Consider the following 18,409-nt stretch of genomic DNA (forward strand, 5'->3'; position numbering starts at 1 on the left):
TGTGGGCCATGGCAGTCAAAGCTCAAACTGGGCATGGCACCTGATGATGACGACGATGCTGGTGATATTAAACCTGATTCTGAAGGACCTTCACCTTCTGGGACATGCCTTTTTTTTAATTGCTGCCATTAGGGAGGGGGTACAGGAGGTTGAAGACCCACATTCAGTGTTTTAGGAACGGCTTCTCCCCTTTGCCATCAAATTTTTGAACGGTCCATGAACCTGTCAACACTGTCCCACTATTTTGGTACTACTTTTTAAATATATAGTATACACCACTTTTTGTAGACTTTCCCGTTCCTGGGCATAGCTGTTTCCATACCAGGTTGTGATGCAATCAGGCCGCTCTCCACTGTGGAGACATAGAAGTTAAAGGCTAACTATGGGATTATGTAAAGAAAAACACCCTTTCTTCATGCAACAGAACTGCGTCGTTCATTCATCGCCATTTGAGAGAATACATGTACAAAAGAGATGCTGCATTCTCCAGCATCAAGTGCAACTGAATGTGACTGAGTGTGCAAAAAATCAAAGAGCCTCACAGCAGTAACAAAGCCATCTGTACTCTCATGCCTCTTTGAAAGCTTCCTTTTCATGCACTGAACCAGTTCCTTTAGTTGCAAACAAGCTTGCTTTCACTGCCAGCTCCACTTTTGCAATGTAGACCGTGACAATTCAATGCTTTGACCCTGAAGAAGTTTAAATCTTCCCTTCGACGGGAGTTCAGTAATACTCCACTCACTGCTCCTCTGCGATCTCTGCGTCCTTCCGACTCTTCGAACATGTGCTCACCCAGACGTGCTACTACAGCCACATATTCTTCCTGGGAATGTCTTCGTTGCCATCTTGTGCTACATGGCTTCTCCCTACCTACCCAACACCTCCCTCTGGTGTTCCTTCTCCTTCCCTTTCTTCTATGGTCTTCTCCCTCTTCCATCAGATTCCCCCTCCTCTAGCCCTTTATCACTTTCACTAAATGCTTTAATGCTCAGTCTCACTTCCCCTCCCCCACCTATCCTGGTTCTTAAATCTTAACGGTTCAGGTTCAAGTTCAAGCTTATTGTCATTTCAACCATACACATGTATACCGCCAAACAAAACGTTTCTCCAGAGAAAGGACCACAACACAGTACGTACAACTCACACACAACATATAAAGTAATAGTACCACAAATAACTTAACAAATAATAAGATGCAATTCACAGCACAAGTTAAAAAGTAAACAGTATAATACCAGAGTTCAAATTTCTCGCCCTAACTGTCCTTGTCCTAATGCTATGGTAACTCCTGCTACTGGTGGTGGGGGAGCGGTCAAAGAGATTGTTGGATGGATGGGACGGATCATTGACAATGGTAGGGGCCCTGTGTCACAGCGTTCCTGGTAGTTCCAGCCAGTGGAAATGGTTTCATCCCTTGGGGTTTACTAAATTTTGTCATATACTTTTACTCTGGGGCTGTATTTGCTGCAGTTTAGAATGGGGGGGGGGAAACGACAAAAACCTAATTGAAACCTACCAAATACTAAAAGGCACAGATAGAGTGAACGTGGAGAGGCTGCTTCCAAATAGTGGAGGAGTCTAGGAACAGAAGGTACAGCCTCAGAATAGGATATCCCTTTAGAACAGAAATGAGGATGAATTTCTTTAGTCAGAGGGTGGTGAATCTGTGGAATTCATTACCACAGACAGCTGTGGAAGCCAATTCATTGGGTATAATTAAAGCGGAGGTTAAAGGCTCTTTATTAGTAAGGGTGAAAAGGTCATGTAGAGAAGGTAGGAGGATGGGGTTGAAAATAAATCGGCTATGATTGAATGGTGGTAGCCTGAATAGCCAAAGATCTGTTGTCTTATGGTCATTATATGACAGAGCCCCAACACACTGGATTGCAAGCGGTTTTCAGATTCAGTGGGTTTAAACCCGCCATGGGACATCCTCAAGAGCTGGTTGTCTTAAGGAGGCAGAATCCACCATTAAGACCCTCAACATCTGGGATATGGCCTCTCATTACTACCATCAGGGTGGTGGTATGGGAGCATGCAATGATTTATCATTCTGCTCTGCCATCAGACTTCTGAACGGTCCACAAAATCCTTCAGCACTACCTTACGATTCCTTATTTTTTCTGCACTATTAAATTTTTTTAATATAATTTATTCTGGTTTATAAATGGCAAACAGCAAACTTTATAAAGCAGTCAGTGATAATAGATCTGATTCCAATTCTGATCTCTTAACCTTCTCTGCCCTGCTGCACATTACTGAAGACACCTAAGTTCTGACACCCACTGTAGAACTGGAGAACCTGTAGCCGCACCTGAGGAGTTCACTATATACTTACTGAATACTGTCAAGCCAGGTGACAAATTCATAAGCACTGCTGGTGGGGGCATGACACTGCACGTACGATTCCGGCGCACAGTCCACCGTGTTGAACACAACTAAGCTGTACTGTGTGCCTCCATACTGGGGGGGGGGGAGGGGGAGAAGAGAAAAATAAAAGAACTGAATTAGTAGGGAGCAAGGTCATTCCTGACAGAGTGAAAAAGAAATGACACCAAGTATTGCCAGGTCAATGTGACAATGAGTGCTGGAAACAATCAGTTTGGCAGGCAGCAAATGCAGAAAGAGCAAGCAATTTCAAATTCCTGGGTGTCACTATCTCTAAGGATCTAACCTGGACCCAACATAGCTACAAAGAAGGCATGACAGCAGCTGTATTTCATTGGGAGTTTGAGAAGATGTGGTTTGTTCCCAAAAACACTTGAAAATTTCACATGATGTACCATGGTTGCATCACCATCTGATACGGGGGAGGGATCGAAGTAAGCTGCAGAGAGTTGTAAACTCAGTCAGCTCCACCAGCAGCACTCTCCAGGACACCTGGATAGTATTCAGACATCTTCAAGGAACAATGAACAATACCTCAAAAAAAAGGCAGGGTCCATCGTTAAGGATCCCCACCACGCAAGTCATGCCTTGTTCTCACTGCTACATCAGGGGAAAAGTTACAGAAGTGTGAAAGCACATACTTCAATGATTTAGAAACAGCTTCTTCCCCTCCACCATCAGATTTCTGAATGGATATTAAACCCAAGAACACTACCTCACTCCTCTTTTTATTTCTAGTTTAGCAGTACTTATTTAATTTAACTACATATTTACCGTAATTCAGCTTTTTTCCCCCTCTATTATTATGTATTGCCTGTACTGTTGCCACAAAGTCAGCAAGTTTCTCGACATGCGGGTGATAATAAACCAGGTTCTAATTCTGAAGTCGCAAACATGAGAAAATATGCAGATGCTGGAATTTCAAGCAACACACGTTAAAGTTGTTGGTGAACGCAGCAGGCCAGGCAGCATCTCTAGGAAGAGGTACAGTCGATGTTTCGGGCCGAGACCCCTTGTCCTGACGAAGGGTCTCTGCCCAAAACGTCCACTGTACCTCTTCCTAGAGATGCTGCCTGGCCTGCTGCGTTCACCAGCAACTTTTATGTGTGTTGCTTCTAATTCTGAAGAAACAGTTAACGTTCAGGCCAAAGGTTGTTTTTTTTTAAAACGAGAACAGGTTAACTCCACTTATACTTTAACAGATTCTGTCAATGTGCTTTCAGCAATTTTTGTTTTACCTGTAGATTTCAGCATCTGCAGTGTTAGCCTTCTGTTTGCTCACAAAAAATAGGCAAGATTTTTTAACCACTGTGGACTTGCCCCTTGTTTTTCTCCCCCCCCCCAAAGGTAGGCGATAGAAACATGTACTTCTAACCGCAGTAAGGGAACAAGGCACCTGGGACCCAAGCAAGTATGGTAAATATTGTCAGATGGAGAAGTTAACAAAGACCGAGAAGGTAAATGTACATTAAAGCAGAAGTAAATGATGTTTTTCAGATACAGGGACAGAAATTATGGATTAGTATAAAGAGAAAAATTCACAGTACAGTAAAAAAAAATTAATGCCTATGAATTTTAGAATATTTACTCCATTTTAGTCCACATCTTTATCAGAGAAAAACACACATTTTCCTTCAGCCGGAAGTCATCAACTATTTTAGAACAACCAGCCTACCCTCAGGGTTTCAAAGGATACGGAGAGAAGGCAGGAGGAGGGGGTTGAGGGGGAAAATAAATCAGCCATGATGAAAAGAAGAGGAGACTTGATGAGCCAAACGGCCTAGTTCTACTCTTATGCCTTGAGTGTTTATGACTGGGTGTAAACGCTGATAGCACAGTCGAGATTGAATCATGCCACTATGGTCCAGCTCTGTACTCCATCCAACCAGGATCACTTGCTTAATGTAATGGCGTACATCTTTTGCTCTTGAGCAGTAGCAATGCAAGTCCAAAATAGGCTGCATCTCTCCTGCATTTCTGCAAATGCTTCTGGGTCAGGTCAAGTACGGAAAGACTGAGCACACGCAGACTGGAGATGGAAGGGTCAAACGTGGCCATTAATCTTTATAGCAAGTGATTATCCAGCTTAGCACTCAAATTCTCACTGAAAATAACATGACAACTTTGCAAGCTGCAACAAACAGGGAACAAGTAGTTTTAAGTGCCACACAAAAATGAGGAAAATTTGTTACAAGACAAGTCACATTCTCTTGTAGCAATATTAGTACTATTTTGTTTGATTTTTTTTTAAAAAAAGCTTCCAAGTTTTTTTTAAAAACACAAAATGGTGGTTGCTTGGAACGCACCACCAGGGACAGTGGTAGAGGCAGATACTTGGGGACATTTAAAAGACTCTTAGGCACGTGGATGATAGAAAAATGGAGGGCTATTTGGGAGAGAAGGGTTAAAAAGTCAGCACAACATTGTGGGCTGAAGTGTCTTAAGTTCTAAAACCATCCCTACAAATTAAAAAAAATAACTAAATCTGAGCCACGCCTTCGACAGATTCATCCTAAGTCCACAGTTCGTTGGTTGGTTAATTAACCAAGTGCAGGTGGACGGTAGGGAAACAAGGCAAGAGTTGATGGGCATTTAAGAAACTCTTAGACAGGGACATAGATGATAGAAAAATGGAGGGCTATGTAGGAAAGAGGGCTAGATTGATCTTAGAACAAGTTAAAAGGTCAGCACAATATTGTGAGCCATAGGGCTGGTACAGTGCTGTAACGTTCAATGTTCTTATTGCAAACCAGAAATTAAAAGCATTTTCAAGCATAAATTAGGAAAGTTTATAAGATGACGTACATCACCACCAAAATCAGTTTCTGCAGGGGGACCATCGTTAAAATACCTGTAAAAGAAAAGCAGAAATCTTTACAGACCAGTTCCAAATTATATTCTTTTCAATCAGACTGAAAAGCTTCAGGGTTGGGTAGTGAAAACTGTAGAACTATGGAGAAACAGCAGAGGGAGACAAGCTATTCAAACAGCTCTTTGTAAACGCCACCATGGGAACAAATGAGCTTCTTTTATTCTGCATGACTACACTTTCAATCATCTTTCATTCGTAGCCACAGGGGGAAATGAAAAAACAGATTCCCTTTGTCTGGGCCTGCCCTGAAGCGCTAAGCCAAGAATGATAGGTCACTGCTCTGACTTCCTGTTCAGTTGGTGTATCAGAATCAAAGCTTGGCTCTGGTTTCTGTCTGAGCACCATGACAGGCTCGCCAACACATTTAGACTACAGAACCTCTCAGAAGTTAATCAGTCATACATTTTAGCAGGGACAATTTTATCTTCAGTGATTTTCTGAAGTGTGGTTTGAATGGCAATTACTCTGCTCCCAGGAAAGACAAAACTGTTCTAATGGTCTCAGGAGCAAGAAGTATTTCTTTTAGCCAGAGAGTGGTGAATCTGTGGAATTCATTGCCACAGATGGCTGCGGAGGCCAAATCATTGGGTATATTTAAAGTGGAGGTTGATATGCTCTCAAACAAGAGAAAATCTGCAGATGCTAGAAATCCAAGCAACACACACAAAATGCTGGAGGATCTATGGAAAAGAGTAAACAGTTGATGTTTCGGGCCGAGACCTTTCATCAGGACTGGAGAAAAAAGATCAGAAGTCAGAGTGAGAAGGTGGGAGGAGGGGAGCAAGAAATACAAAGTGATAGGTGAAACTGGGTGGGGGGGATTGGGTGAAGTTCAGAGCTGGGAAGTTGATTGGTAAAAAAAAGATAAAGGGTTGATTAGTCAGGGTGTCAAAGGGAGTAGGTAGGAGAATGGGGTTAAAAGGGTTAATAAATCGACCATGATGGAATGGTGGGGCAGAATTAATGGGCCAAATGGCCTAATTCTGCTCCTCTGTCTTATGGTTTCAGAATCCAAGACAAAACAGGATGACTGTGTAGAGTTCTTCTCCCGTGGGAGTGGGAGTAGGAGGGGTCGGGTGGTGGGGAGTATACCCCTCAACAATAGTGTGCAAAGATGAAACAACAGAGCACTATGTCAGCGGCTAAAAGTGTGGAAATGTAAAGCCCATAATAGAAACATCTGTAAAGGATTGAGAGACATTGAATGGCTTATTGTACACAATTTTATTTTTGAATAAAGTATATTTTGAAATTTAAAAAAAAGACTGTGTCTGGGAGTTTAGAGTCTATCCCTGGTTAGTGCTGGGCTCAGCTGATGCAGTACTAGTCACGTGACTGGTGTGCACAAAACACAGCTAAAGAACTTAAAGGGGAAAAGATCACAGAATTCCAGCTTTATGTGTGGGTAGCCCTGGCAAGCAGATATGCAGGATGATGCCACCCTCACCCGTGCCATTTGGAGAGCAAATGAGATGCTGTCACTTATTATGAATGCTCATTTACAACAAATATACTCATGTAGAGTATGGTAGTGCCTACAGAATCAGAACTTTCTGGAGGAAAGGAGGGTCAGTATAAACAAATGAGGAAAAAGTAGTCACTAACTGCCAGAGGAGCCTGCGTGGCATGCTGCCGTGCCTGGAGGGTAGCCCTCTGCGTTCAGGCGGTGTCTCTCTCTTTCCATGATGTTGGAGAACGTTACCAAGGCTCCGTGTTTGCGGATTTGGACTAAGGACTTTCTCAGTCTTATGGTTTTTATATTCCGTGTTTTCACCCGTTCTTTCTAGTTGTTTTCTTTTGGGCGGGGGCTGGGGGTTGACATTCTTGTTGTGTTTCTGTTAGTTTTTGTGTAGGGAGAGGGGGGGAATTGGGGGCCAATGTTCTTGTTGCATTTTTGTGCAGGGGGATGGGGGTTGTTGCGTTTCGTGCGCGAGGAGGTTGATGACCATGTTGCCGTTTTTTTTGTGGGTGGGGAGTTGGGTTTGCGGTTTCTCCTTGAACTTATTTCCATGGTTTTCTTTGTTTTGTGGCTATCTGGAGAAGACGAGTCTCAGAGTTGTATATTGCATACATACATACTTTAATATTAGCACTTTAAGGACACAAGGTTCAAAGATTAATTTATTACCCATGGCCTAATCCAGAATGCTATCTGACCCCAGATCCACTAAGCTATGGCTAGTTGCTAGGTGAAGTAAGTTAGCATGGGTTTAGATGGGTAGTAAATGTGGCCTCAAACAACGTGCATATTATAGAGATCAGTAAGATAAATACCATGAGGTCAGTTAAATGCAATCTGAGATCTACAACGTTTTAAAAAGCCCGCAGCATCAAAGGCAAATAACAGAAGAGATTACATTGAACATCATGGGTTAGGGGCGGTGGGAAACACATCATTTGGAAGAGGTAGTTGGAGTGAGGTATCTTGGGGTTAAAAAAAGATCATCCAATGATTACATCACCCAGAAACTCGTACTCAAAAGAACACAGAAGGATGTCAGAACTAGCCTACAGTGTGCTACACAGTATACAAAATACTGGATTGGCCACAGAAATAATACATGTTTGGAAAATTCATAATTTGATACTTTGCTTCTAAAAAGAATGCCTTCACTAAGATTCTAATCAGCTGTGGGAAAGAGATTTGTTGCAAGAGATTAATCAAGATAAAGTTACTTCGATAGCTCAAAATACCATGCAACTTGAGAGGTGCATGCTATTGACCTGGAACAGTGACAAAACTAGAGGAATGAATGGAGTTACATCACACATAATTTAGATAAAATTAGCGTTTTAATCACCTTTGCACTTTATTTGATTACCTACACTGCACTTTCTCTGCATTCTGGTTTCTTTTCACCTCCTCAATGTACTTACGTTCAGCATATAGCTTTCTATGTCACATGTACATTGAAACAGAGTGAAACGCGCCGTTTGCATCAATGAGCAGCACGGTCTGAGGATGTGATGGGGGCCACAACTTGCTAACCCTAACCATATGTATTTGGACGGTGGGCGGAAACCACAGCACCTGGAGGAAATCCATGCTGTTATGGGGGAGAACATACAAACTCCTTACAGTGGCGGGAATTGAACCTGGATAGCTGGTGCTATAAAGCACTGCGCTAACCCCTATGCTACTGTGGAATCCACAACAGATACCATACTACAATTCTAATAATTATAATTAACTATATACTGTGGAACTGGTGACAAATAGGTGCCACTGAATTGGGATCTGAAAAACGAGATACGAACCAAGCGAAACTATAACCTCTGGGATACTTGCAGAGTATCATATCCATCAGACAATAACATCCACCTTAAAAGCATTAACTGAAGTTTTGGTCATACCCATAGATGGCCTAATTCTGCTCCTATGTCTAATGGTCTTTTAGGTTACAGGGAGAAGGCCAGGAACTGAGGTTGAGGAGGAGAGAGAAAAAAAAAAGGATCAGCCATGATGGAATAGTGAATCAGACTCAGTGGGCCAGATGGCCTATTTCTGCTCCTATGTTTTGTAGTCTTATACTCACTCAATTGCCGGAAGAATGTAATGTTTCCGCAGAGATTCGAAGTATGGCCCAAGATTTGCCGTTCCCTCAATAACGAACACCACATCTGCCACCATATTGGGAGGAGTGGGAGTGTCAATCAGGGGCACCACCATGGTGTCTATGGTCACTGCAACACCTTTACTTTCATAACGGAGGCAGCCGGGTCAAGTGAAACAATACAGGGCTCTGAGTGAACAGCACCGACTCCCCAGTCACGTCATTCTGAAACACAATACGGCAGAAAGTTAAACAAGTCCCAAGGAAATATTCAGCAATCTGTGGAGAAGTGGAGACTGCATTTCAGGTGTGCAAGCTGAGAGAACAGTCAATACAAGTTATGAAACGAAAAGGAACAAGAGAATGAGGAAACAAAGAAAATTAAAAGATGCAAAGATGCTGGAAATCTGAAATAAATTCAGGAAATGCTGGAAACACTCAGGTTAGGCAGCATCTGGGGAGAGAGAAACCAACCGTTTGACAAAGGGTCTGAGACCTGAAATGTTAACTGTTTCTCCTTCTACAGACATTGGCCAATCTAAGATTCAGATCCAAAGCTGAAGTGTGGCTCTGAAAAGTACGGTCTGAGCAGTGTGGTTTCCAGATAAAGATTAAAGTTAATCTTTGCTTTCCGTATATACATTGAAACATACAGTGAAATACACCATTTTGTACCAACAGCCAACACAGCCCATGAAGTGGGCGGAGTTAAGATGGCGCCAAGTTGCTGCCTCTTCGAGCTCATCTGCAAAAAACAACTTAATTTCTCTCTTGGACAGTGGCGGGGGGAGAGGTTGTTGCATTGATGCTTGCTGTCGCTTGCATGGGGAAGGGGGAGAGGGGGCTTTGGGGTTCTGATGTTTTTCTGTAGTTCATTTTTTTGTTTTTCATGGATGTCTGTGAAGACTAAGTATTTCAGGCATACTGTTTCCATTCTCTGATAATAAACAGAACCATTTGAGTCCAAGGATGTGCTGGGAGCAGCCTGCGAGTGTTGCCACATTTCCCGCGACAACATACCATCTCCATAGCTTACTAACCTAACCATACGTCTTTGAAATATGGGAGGAAACCCACGCGGTCACGGAGAGAACGTACACATTTCTTACAGACTGCGGAGGGAATGGAGCTCCGGTTGCTGGTGCTGTCAACCGATTGCACTAACCACTACACTACCGTGCCACAAGCTGTCAAGTGTTTCCGGCATTTTATGTTTTTATTTGAGAAAATGTAAAGATTCATAACACGGTGATGGGCAAGAAAACAGGATGATAACGTCTATAAACACAAGAGATTCTACTGGTGCTGGAAATAGAGAGCCACACACACAAAACGCTGGAGGAACTCAGCAGGTCAGGCAACATCTATGCAGAGGAATAAACGGCTGACATTTCAGACGGAGACCCCTCACCATGACTGGAAGGGAAGGGGGAAGAAGCCAGAACCAGGTGGTGGAGAGGAGGCGAAGGTGTACAAGCTGGCAGGTAACAGGTGAGACCAGATGTGGATGAAGGTAGGTGGGTGAGGAAGCAGGGTTGAAGTTAGAAGTTGGGAGATGACTGATGGAAAAGGTAAAGGGCTGAAGAAGGAATCTGATAGGAGTGGACAGTGGACCATGGAAGAAAGGGAAGGTGGAGGGGCACCAGAGAGAGGTGATAGGCAGGTGACAAAAAGAGAGCCAGAATGGAGAATGGAAAAAAAGAGAGAAAGGGGAGACAGGAAAAAGTATCCGAAGTTCACGCCATCAGGTTGGAGGCTACCAGATGTTGCTCTTCCAGTCTGAGAGTGGCTTCATCAAAAGTCTGTAAGATGACTAAATGCCGAGAAATTTAATGACCAAAGTAATGTGAAAGAAATGCAAGACTGAAATGTAAAAGTCTAAAGACATGGCATCTGGAGTTATTGAATTCAGAGAGTGTGCAAGGTGGCCAGTTCAGAAGGTGAGGTACTGTGGCTCCTTGTATTTGCATTAAAGCTTAATTTGGACAATTCTGGTAGCAGATGATAAAGGTCACTCGTGTGCCAGATGGTGAATTAACAGTGTGATTGCAATTTGCTAAACTGAAAGTAATATCATTAAACTGCTGTCTCAAAAGGGAAGAGAATTCAGTAACAGGCCACCTTCACTGGGGAGGTGAGGAGGCAATGCTTCATAATAAATTGCGTAGAAGTGCAAAGTGTGCAAACGCAATCAGGAAATCAATTCCCAATTCTTAAAACAGAGGCATTTGAGGCATTTAGTTTAAGCTTTCTTCATTGAAGTGGTGGTGGGGAATAGGAATCAGGTTTAATATCACTGACCTGTTGTGAAATTTGATGTTTGCATCAGCTGTACAGTGCAATACAAAAATACTATAAATTACAATATATAAAAAATTAAATAAACATAAATAGAGAGCAAAACTGGTGAGGTAGTGCTCATGGGTCAGTTCATTATCTGTTAAGAAATCTAATGATAGAAGGGAAAAAAACCTGTTCCTCCCACGGGAGGGGGGGGGAGGGAGGGAGTAGCTATTCCTAAAGTGAGAATGTGAAGTGGGGAGGAGAGAGATTTAAATGAATTTTAAATCTGAAAAGAAATTATAGATAACATCTCACTTCTGTTCTCTGTTGGAGTGTAAAAGTCAGTTTTTTTAAATATCATGCCACAAACCTCAAGAGTTACTGCTCAATTATTTAAGACCTGTAGAGGTTACAGTGGCTACTTATTGGGATGAAAGGTTATGTGTGTGCAAAAATATTAAGCCAGAATGAATACATTTAACTTGTAATTTGACTTGTTACAACACAGATCATTCAGCTCTTTGGACGCATGCCAGCTCCTAACGAGCAATCCCATCAGTCCCATTCCCCCTCTCCTGGTTTCTCTGCAATCCTGCAACTTGATTCCCATCACTTCCCGTCTTATTCTTCTGTTGCTCTAGCCACCAAGGAACTTTACAGCAACCCAATAACCCACAATGCCAGAGGAAAGCACAGTACTCAGATGGCGCATGGTCACAGGGAGAATATACGAACTCCACACAGGATCAACCCTGCGTCCCTGGTGTAGAGAAGCATCGACACTAAAGGCTGTATCATGGTGCTACCATCTCATAACTGCCGAATAATCACGGACACACTGCGCCCCACACCCACTAACATCATTTACAGACTTGCAGGCATCGCTCCCCCAAGGATCCGAAGACACAGTACAACAAAAATTGAAAAAGGTAAACAGAACTTGGATCCATGGCACCCACTACACCATCATGTGCCAGTTTCCAACCGCCTAAAATTGAGGAAAAGCTTTGCTACAGTTGAGGAACTACCGCACGGAACATCCCCCCCAAACATACAGGATTGACCTCTGGCAACAAACAGAAGCCAGAACCCCACCAAACAATACAGAGCAAGACCCCACAGAAATGTTGCCAGACGGGGCACTGCCTGACAGACGGAAGTGGTGCACTCTCAATAGAGCGAGAGCGGGAGTTTGTAGGACGGGAGACAATATGGTGAAGTGGGGTTTAAAGACCAGCGAATCCTCCGAGTGTAGCGAAAGGGTGCAGAACATTGAACACGTTCTGTGCAACTGCCCACTCTCACCTGATTTAGCTGACGCTGACCTGCTCAACATCAATCAAACAACACTAGAGTGGCTGGCTGTCTGGTGGGACAAGCTATGATGATGACTGCCTTTTCCAAAAGCTGCCTTCTGAAAAGTGCAATAGGACTAATGAAAACCAATTTACCCCGGGATCAATAAAGTATGACTATGACTATGACCATGACTAGTCCTGAAGAAGGGTTTCCGCCCGAAACGTCGACTTTCCACATTCATTTCCATAGATGCTTCCTGACCTGCTGAATTCCTCAGCATTTTGCGTGTGTTGCTTTGGATTTCCAGCATCTGCAGACTTTTTGTGTTTATTAAAACAAAAGTTGTTTTTTTTTTAATTTTACTTATGTAGAGACACAGCACAGAACAGGCCCTTCTGGCCCAATGAGCTGCACTCACCTCATTAACTCGGGTCAAGTTACAATAGCCAAATAACCTACGAACCAGTCCGTCCTTGGAAACCCGAGCACCCGGAGGAAGCCCACACAATCACAAAGAGAACATACCAGCTCCTTACAGATGGTGCTGTAACTGAAAGTGTAATAGCATCACACCACCGCTACACTACCGTGATACCTTTCTCGCCATCTTAAAGATTTCTTCCCTCCGGCAGTTCATCTGAGTAACCATTCTAGTCAGCCCTCCACCCCCAACTATTACCCCCATCACTGCAATGTAAACACCTTAAACCACTTTTTATAAAGCTGCTTACATTGTAAATACGTGCTGGTATTTATGTATTTATGCACATTTTATTCCATATCTGTACTCTAACGACCAACTTTGTTTTTGATATTATCTTTTATAATTGTAGAATGTTGATTTTTTGTTTCATTCTGTGACCAATACACACAACAAATTCCTAATAACATAAATGTATGTATATGGCAAATAAAGTTGATCGCTGATAATGTGAGTCTCAAGAACTGACAGGAGTGTGGTTAATAATCAGAGCAGATAAGTTTAAGGTATCTGCATAGAAATAGACTTTTGTAGATAATGACTGGAGTCTGCTTGAGAAATATCTAAAGCATGGATAAGACACTCCTTACCAGAAATGGTAAAAGCAGGTTTACCTTCCAAAAGGGAATTGGAATGTTTTGAATAATTAAACAGTTTCAAAATACAAAGCAAATTTATTATCAAACTACATATATGCCACCATATACTAACCTGAGATTCATTTTCTTGCGAACATTCACAGAAAATACAAAGAAACATAGCAGAATCAATGGAAAAGTGTACACAAAGATGGACAACCAGCATGCAAAAGCAAACTGTACAAATACAAGCATTAATAAGAACAAAATAACAATAATAAATATTGAGAACATGTGATAGGTCCTGATGAAGATTCTCAGCCCAAACTATTGACTATTTGTTCACTCCTGTAGATGCTGCCTGAGCTGCTGAGTTCCTGCAGCATTTTGCATGTCTTGCTTTGGATTTCCAGCATCTGCAGAATTTCTTGTGTGTTTAAGTGGTGCAGACCTTGAAAGTGAGTCCATAGGTTGCGGAATTAGTTCAGAGTTGAGGTAAGTGAAGTTATCCACTCAGGTTCAGGACCCTGAAAGGTTGAAGGGTAATAACTGTTCCTGAACCTGGTGGTGAGGAGCCCAAGGATGCTGTACTTCCTTCCTGATGGCAGCAGTGAGAAGAGAACTTGGCCTGGATGGCGGGGGTCCTTGATGATGGATGCTGCTTTCCCGCGACAGCACTTCTTGTAGATGTGCTGCATAGTGGGGAGAGCTTTACCTGTGATGGACTGTACCATATCCATGACTTTTTGTAGGATTTTCTGTTTGAGGGTATTGGTGTGTCCATACCAGGCCAAGATACAACCAGTTATTATACCCTCCACCATGCATCTATAGAAGTTTGTCAAAATTTTAGATGACATGCTGAATTTTTGAAAACTTTCTAAGAAAGTAGAGGTGCTGCCATGCCTTCTTTGTGATGCCACTTACCCAGGACAAATCCTCTTAAATTCTAACAGTGAGGGGTTTAAAGTTGCTGGCACTCTCCACCTCTGATCCCCTGATGATGACTCGCTCATGGACCTCCAGTTTCCTCCTTCTGTAATCAACAATCAGCTCTTTGGTTTTGCTGAAATTGAGTGAGAGGTTGTTGCTGTGGCACCATTCAGCCAGATCTTCAAATTTTCCCTCTATATGTTGATACATCACCACCACTGATCAGTCCAACAATGGCGGCATCGTCAGCAAACTTAAAAATGGCACTGGAGCTGTGTTTAGCCTCACAGTCATAAGTATAAAGTGAGTAGGGTAGGGGGCTAAGAACACAGCCTTGCGTAGGAAATGTTGCTGCCAATCTGAACTGACCGGAGTCTGCAAGTGAGGAAATGAGGAGGTATTGAGGCCAAAGTCTCGGAGCTTATTGATCAGTTCTGAGGGGATGATATTGAATGCAGAGCTGAAGTTGATGAAGAGCATCCGGATGCATGCAGCTTCGCTGTCCTGATGTACCAGCGTTGAGTGAAGAGCCAATGAAATGGCATCTGCTGTCGACCTGTTGTGGCGGCAGGCAAACTGGAACAGGAGCAGATCCAAGTCGCTCCTCAGGCAGGAGCTGATGTTTCATCACCTGTTGCATTTAATATTTCAGTAACATTTGAGTAATATTGTAAATATATTGTTTAACCATTCTTTGTTTACATAATGCATTATGGGTTAAATGTAGAAGAACATCAATGGCATACGTCATTACGCCGCCATGTGATACATGCATGTCTCACTTAAAGCAAAAACCAAGTCAGTCTCACATTTCAGACTTTTCTTTTTCAATAGCATAATGTTTTGGAGTTACAAAGTATAACATCACCAACCTCTCAAAACACTTCAGAGTGGATGCAAGTGGTACTGGATGACAGTCATCGAGCCAGGTTGCCACGTGGTTCTTGGGTGAAACGGTTTGATTGAAGCCTGCCTGAAGCCGGTGGGTACCTCAGACTGCCAAAACGAGAGGTTAAAGCCATCAGTAAACAGTCCAGCCAGTTGACCCACACAAGTTTTCAGTACTTGGCCAGGTACTCCATCTGGGACGGATGCCTTCCATGTTGGGGAAATGAGGGGAAACAGTTCAATGATAGAAACTGGGCAGCTCTTTCAAAAGGACCACTACATTCGGGAAGGGCCGAATAGTCTCATTTAGAGCAAACAACAGTACAGGTGCAGGCCCTACAGCCCATGTAGCATTGAAATAATTAGACCAGAAATGAAGCAATTAATTAAACTGATCCCTTCTACCTTTCCAAAGCCCATACCCCTACATGCTCTGCACATTCATGTTTGCTGTTGTGTGCTGGGGCAGCAGGCTGAGGGTAGCAGACACCAACAGAATCAACAAACTCATTGGTAAGGCCAGTGATGTCTCACGGTGGTCTGAAAAAAGGATGCTGTCCAAGTTGCATGCCATCTTGGTCAATGTCTCCCATCCACTACATAATGTACTGGGTGGGCACAGGAGTACATTCAGCCAGAGACTCATTCCACCGAGATGCAACACAGAGCGTCATAGGAAGTCATTCCTGCCTGTGGCCATCAAACTTTACAACTCCTCCCTTGGAGGGTCAGACATCCTGAGCCGATTGGCTGGTCCTGGACTTATTTCATAATTTACTGGCATATTACTATTTCACTATTTACTACTATTTTCTACTGCTATTCTATTACTATTTATTATTTCTATGACTATTACTATTTACTAATAGTAATATTACTATTACTATTTATTATTTATGGCGCAACTGTAACAAAAACCAATTTCCCCCGGGATCAATAAAGTACGACCATAACATTCATGTGTCTAAGAGCCTCTTAATCTCTTCTATTGTATTCCCTCCACTGGCAGCGCATTTAGACACCCACCATTTTGTGTAAAAAAAAACATTGCCCCGTCACCTTCAAATGCTTGCCTTCCAGTGTTGGGGACTGATATGATATTCTATGGTGCATTCTCTGATGCACTCTCCTGCATCTATTTTGTCCGCTTCACAGATTACCATTATCAGTGATAGGGTGACAGGTTCTCGATAAGTAATGGTGTCAAAGGTGAGAGGGAGAAGGCAAGAAAATGGGGTTGAGAGGGAAAGAAGATCAGCCATGATTGAATGGCAGGGCAGATTAGATGGGCCGAATGCCTAATTCTGCTCCTATTCCTTCCTGTTATTCGCTGATTCCTTCACAGAAAAAAAGGGGAATGCAGGAACTCGGCAGAATTGGGATTGTCTATGGAAACAAATGGGACAGTGTATGCTTTGGGATGACACCCTTCATCTGGTCCACATGAAAGATATTAATCTGAAAAGTTATGAGTTCATTGCCTTCCACATAAACTGCCTAACCTGCTGAGTTCCTTCAGCATTTTGTATATTGCTCCAGATTCCAGCATCTGCAGTCACTTGTGCCTCCATTGTAGTCAGGTCCCTGATGACCCATTCAAAACATAACATTAAAGGATGTAGTCACTTCCCATTCTTCAAAATATTTAGCCAGGGTATTCTGCATCCACCCGCGGGACAGTGTCTGAGAACCCAGCACCGATGAGATATGACTGCACAAGCAGGGCAGTGAGTGGGATTGGAACCCTCCCAATACACCTGGCTTCCCTACCCCATCACCTACAAACTGCGAGAGGAACTCAGCCAATCGTGCAGCACCAATGGAGAGGAGTCGACCTGCCGACCTTTTCCCCCCCAGGGCTGAAATAGCTGCCACAAGAGGGCAAAGGTTTAATATGCTAGGGAGTAGGTACAGAGATGTCAAGGGTTAAGTTTTTTTTACTCAAGAGTGGTGAGTGCGTGGAATGGGCTGCCAGCAACGGTGGTGGAGGCGGATACGATAGGGTCTTTTAACAGACTTTTAGACAGGTACATGGAGTTTAGTAAAATAGAGGGCTATAGGTAAGCCTAGTAATTTCTAAGGTGAGGACATGTTCGGCACAACCGTGGGCCGAAGGGCCTGTATTGTGCTGTAGGGTTTCTACGTTTCCACTTCCTGCAGCAATTACTTCTCAGAACTTCCAGCATCTGCAGAATCTCTTTCGCCTCTTTGTAGCGCCCATCTTCCGTCCACATCCAGAGGCAGCGAAGGGGGACCCGAAACGCCAGCTGTCCACCGATGCTGAGATCCTCCAGCAGTGTACGTGCTGCTTGTCAGAGTGAGACACACAAACGGTGCAGGAACTCAGCGGGTCAGGCAGCATCTATGGAGAGGAATGCAGCCGACGTTTCGGGCCGAGACCCCTCACCCGGACTCGCCTCTCCAGAATCTCTTGTGTTTTTCGCCAGACAGGGACTGGCTCCAGGACCCCGGATCCCGGATCCCATGCACGTCGCAGGGTCAACACACAGCGGCCACCTAGCCCGAGGCGCGTGTAAACCCACCGGACGTCACCACGCCCCGCTCAATATTACCCAGTTGGATGCCACCCCCAACGCCTCACCGACCCCCGGGTGACCGCAGCAAAAATCTGCCTACCTGCTGCCTCCTCGGAGGCTTTTTATCAGCCTACGCCGCCAGGCCCACCTTCTCCGTCAGCCCACGTGATCAGGGATACGTCGCGATTGTGGCCACGTGACGCCCGTGGCTCCGCCCACTACCTTCCGAGACGGACGCACTTGACGTCCTCCAGGTGGCGTCACGCGTTGTCACTCCGCCCCTTGTCTTCACGTGACTGGGGCCTATTCACAACACCTGCTCTAATCCGTCCTATGACAAGCGGCGATAAACCCCCTCCTGCTCCGGGTACAGCTTCTGAGGACACCTCACGTGGTGTCCTTGTGTTCACGTGACGCAATCCAGCCCTCCGCGCCGCAACGCGGAATCACGTGACCCCTGACAATGAGACAGAGCGCTTTCCAGTGATGTCACAATCACGAGCCTTTCCTCTCCCATTGAACGAAAGGTTGCAGAATCAGGTTTATTATCACCGGCATGTGCCGTGAAATTTGTTAACTTAGCAGCAGCAGTTCAA

At 43.8% G+C, this 18,409-nt stretch overlaps 1 protein-coding gene across 1 annotated transcript in view; it reads right to left on the bottom strand.

Annotated features, from left to right (window-relative positions):
- med25 (mediator complex subunit 25) overlaps positions 1-18,058 on the bottom strand; it is an 83,881-nt gene extending 65,823 nt beyond the window's left edge. Inside the window, exons 1-5 of the mRNA XM_063062545.1 lie at positions 17,914-18,058; positions 15,261-15,384; positions 8,797-9,039; positions 5,194-5,239; positions 2,339-2,463 (exon numbers count right to left, since the gene is read on the bottom strand). Coding sequence (XP_062918615.1) covers positions 2,339-2,463; positions 5,194-5,239; positions 8,797-8,930 — 305 coding nt within the window. The 5' untranslated portion in view covers positions 8,931-9,039; positions 15,261-15,384; positions 17,914-18,058. The remainder of the gene's footprint in view (positions 1-2,338; positions 2,464-5,193; positions 5,240-8,796; positions 9,040-15,260; positions 15,385-17,913) is intronic.
- Between the last annotated feature and the right edge of the window lie 351 nt (positions 18,059-18,409).

Source organism: Mobula hypostoma, chromosome 11, assembly GCF_963921235.1.
Source record: "Mobula hypostoma chromosome 11, sMobHyp1.1, whole genome shotgun sequence".
Lineage (NCBI taxonomy): Eukaryota > Metazoa > Chordata > Chondrichthyes > Myliobatiformes > Myliobatidae > Mobula > Mobula hypostoma.